The sequence below is a fragment of the Marmota marmota genome, unplaced genomic scaffold, assembly GCF_001458135.2.
Source record: "Marmota marmota marmota unplaced genomic scaffold, marMar, whole genome shotgun sequence".
NCBI classification, from domain to species: domain Eukaryota; kingdom Metazoa; phylum Chordata; class Mammalia; order Rodentia; family Sciuridae; genus Marmota; species Marmota marmota.
Window position 1 is genome coordinate 1 of NW_026005382.1, and position 2,014 is coordinate 2,014.

Sequence of the window (2,014 nt, forward strand, 5' to 3'; positions counted from 1 at the left end):
AAGAGAATACAGCCAACTGTTCGAAGGACTGGCTCGCCGCCCTCCGGCACTGCCTCTTCGGACCTCCAAAGCTCCACCAGGGCCTTAGGGAAGAAAGGGACTTGGTCCTGACCATTGCCCAGTGTGGCCTGGACAGCCAAGACCCAGTGCATGGCCGAGTGCTCCAGACCATCTACAAGAAGCTGACTGGCTCCAAGCTGGACTGCGCCCTCCGGGGAGACCACTGGGAGGACCTGGGCTTCCAGGGAGCGAATCCAGCCACAGACCTTCGAGGGGCGGGCTTCCTTGCCCTCCTGCATTTGCTGTACCTAGTGATGGATGCAAAGACCTTGCTGATGGCCCAGGAGATTTTCCGCCTGTCTCGTCACCACATTCAGTTTCCTTTCTGTTTGATGTCTGTGAACGTCACCCGCATCGCCATCCAGGCCTTGAGGGAGGAGTGTCTCTCCAGGGAGTGTAACCGGCAGCAAAAGGTCATTGCCGTGGTGAACAGCTTCTATGCTGCCACTTTCCTCCGCCTCGCCCACGTCTGGAGGACCCAGCAGAAGACCATCTCAGACTCTGGCTTTGTTCTCAAAGATTTGGAAGCGTTGGCCAAGAAGAGCCCACGGCGGCTGCTCAAGACCCTGGAGAGCTACCTGGCCCGGGCATCAAAGGGACAGGCCTCCTTGTTGGCACAGAAGTACCCTGGGCCACAAGCCCCTCGCGCCTCAGATCTCACCTTCACAGGTGTGTGTGACCTGCAGCCCCACTCCTCTGAGGGTGCAGGGCTGATCTGAGCCTCCCAGAGACCAGCTGATAGAAAGACTCCCAGCCTGGGCCACCAGGCTTCCAAGGACACATGGCAAACCATGTCTAGAGCCCCCTGGCCAGGCCAGGCGCTCTCCTGCCTCGGCAAATGAGGTGGGAAGCTCCTGGGCCTGGGTACCCTCACCAGTGCGAGATGCTCCGCTCCAGGTGACTAGACCTGACTGCTCCCTGCAGACCTGCTTCCGGAGCAAGCAGAGTCCTGCCGTCCCACCCGTGCTCCAGCCCCCAGGGCTGCATCCCAGCATCCGTGGCAGTGAGTGGTGCAAGGCGCAGCAGCCTATCTTGGGTGCCATGCTCCTCCACAGCACAGGAGCTTGCCAGGTGGAGACACCTGGAGCTCTGGTTCCCTGGCAGCATTGGGCCCTACCTCTGGGTCAAATCCCAGGGGGAGGAGCACCGATGACAGCCAGCAGGGGGCAGCACTGGCATCTGGCGCCGCTCCTCCCCAGGCCTCCCCTCCCCTCTCAGTTTATGGTCTAGAGATGGGCATTGGGCTGGTGGACCCGGCTGCACCATCCCAGCTGCCCACCAGCTAGGGGCTTGTCCTGGGAGACTGTACGCTTCCTCATGATGGTTTTCTGTCCTGAGCGAGGAAGGAGGAATTTGCTCACACACCAGCACTTCTAGAATAAAGCAGTTGCTCCAGTTGAAAAAAAAATAATAATAATAAACTTATTATGACAAAAATTTAATATATTTAGTAATATATTAAATGAAAACAATACTTTACATGCCTTATTACTCTTTGGCTTACTATTAAAGAAGAAATGATATAGTGAGCTGCCTTTGCATTGCTTCAGAATTTCCCAACGTGTTACTGAGTCTCCAGCTCCTATTATAGATGTCATTTGTAATTAAATCTGAAAATTATGTGTAGCAATTCATAAGTATCACTACCCAAATATTTAGAGTCTTACTTATGCATATATAAGACTTTGCTGCAAATGTTATTATTAAAATTGTGGCATACATTGTCAATATCTTCAACACATCTCCATAATAATGAGTCATATTGAATGAAATGTTTTATATACCAACTGCTGCAAAATGATTGATAATTTTTATTATTAACACAAAATGAACTACCTGTGCAATCAAAAGCAATCATAAAATAACTTTATACAAATCTACAACTACCGTTTTTTAAGAATTTTTTTTAGTTGTAGATGGACACGATGCCTTTATTTGGCTTATTCGTTTTTTT

At 51.0% G+C, this 2,014-nt stretch overlaps 1 protein-coding gene across 1 annotated transcript; it reads left to right on the top strand.

Moving 5' to 3' along the window:
• Positions 1-6: 6 nt before the first annotated feature.
• On the top strand, positions 7-1,481 carry LOC107135302 (ELMO domain-containing protein 3-like; the record flags this gene model as incomplete). The annotated part of the gene is given in 2 exon segments (XM_015477190.2): positions 7-31; positions 34-1,481. Coding segments are annotated over 2 exon segments (771 nt in total), but the record flags the coding sequence as incomplete, so codon positions are not given.
• Between the last annotated feature and the right edge of the window lie 533 nt (positions 1,482-2,014).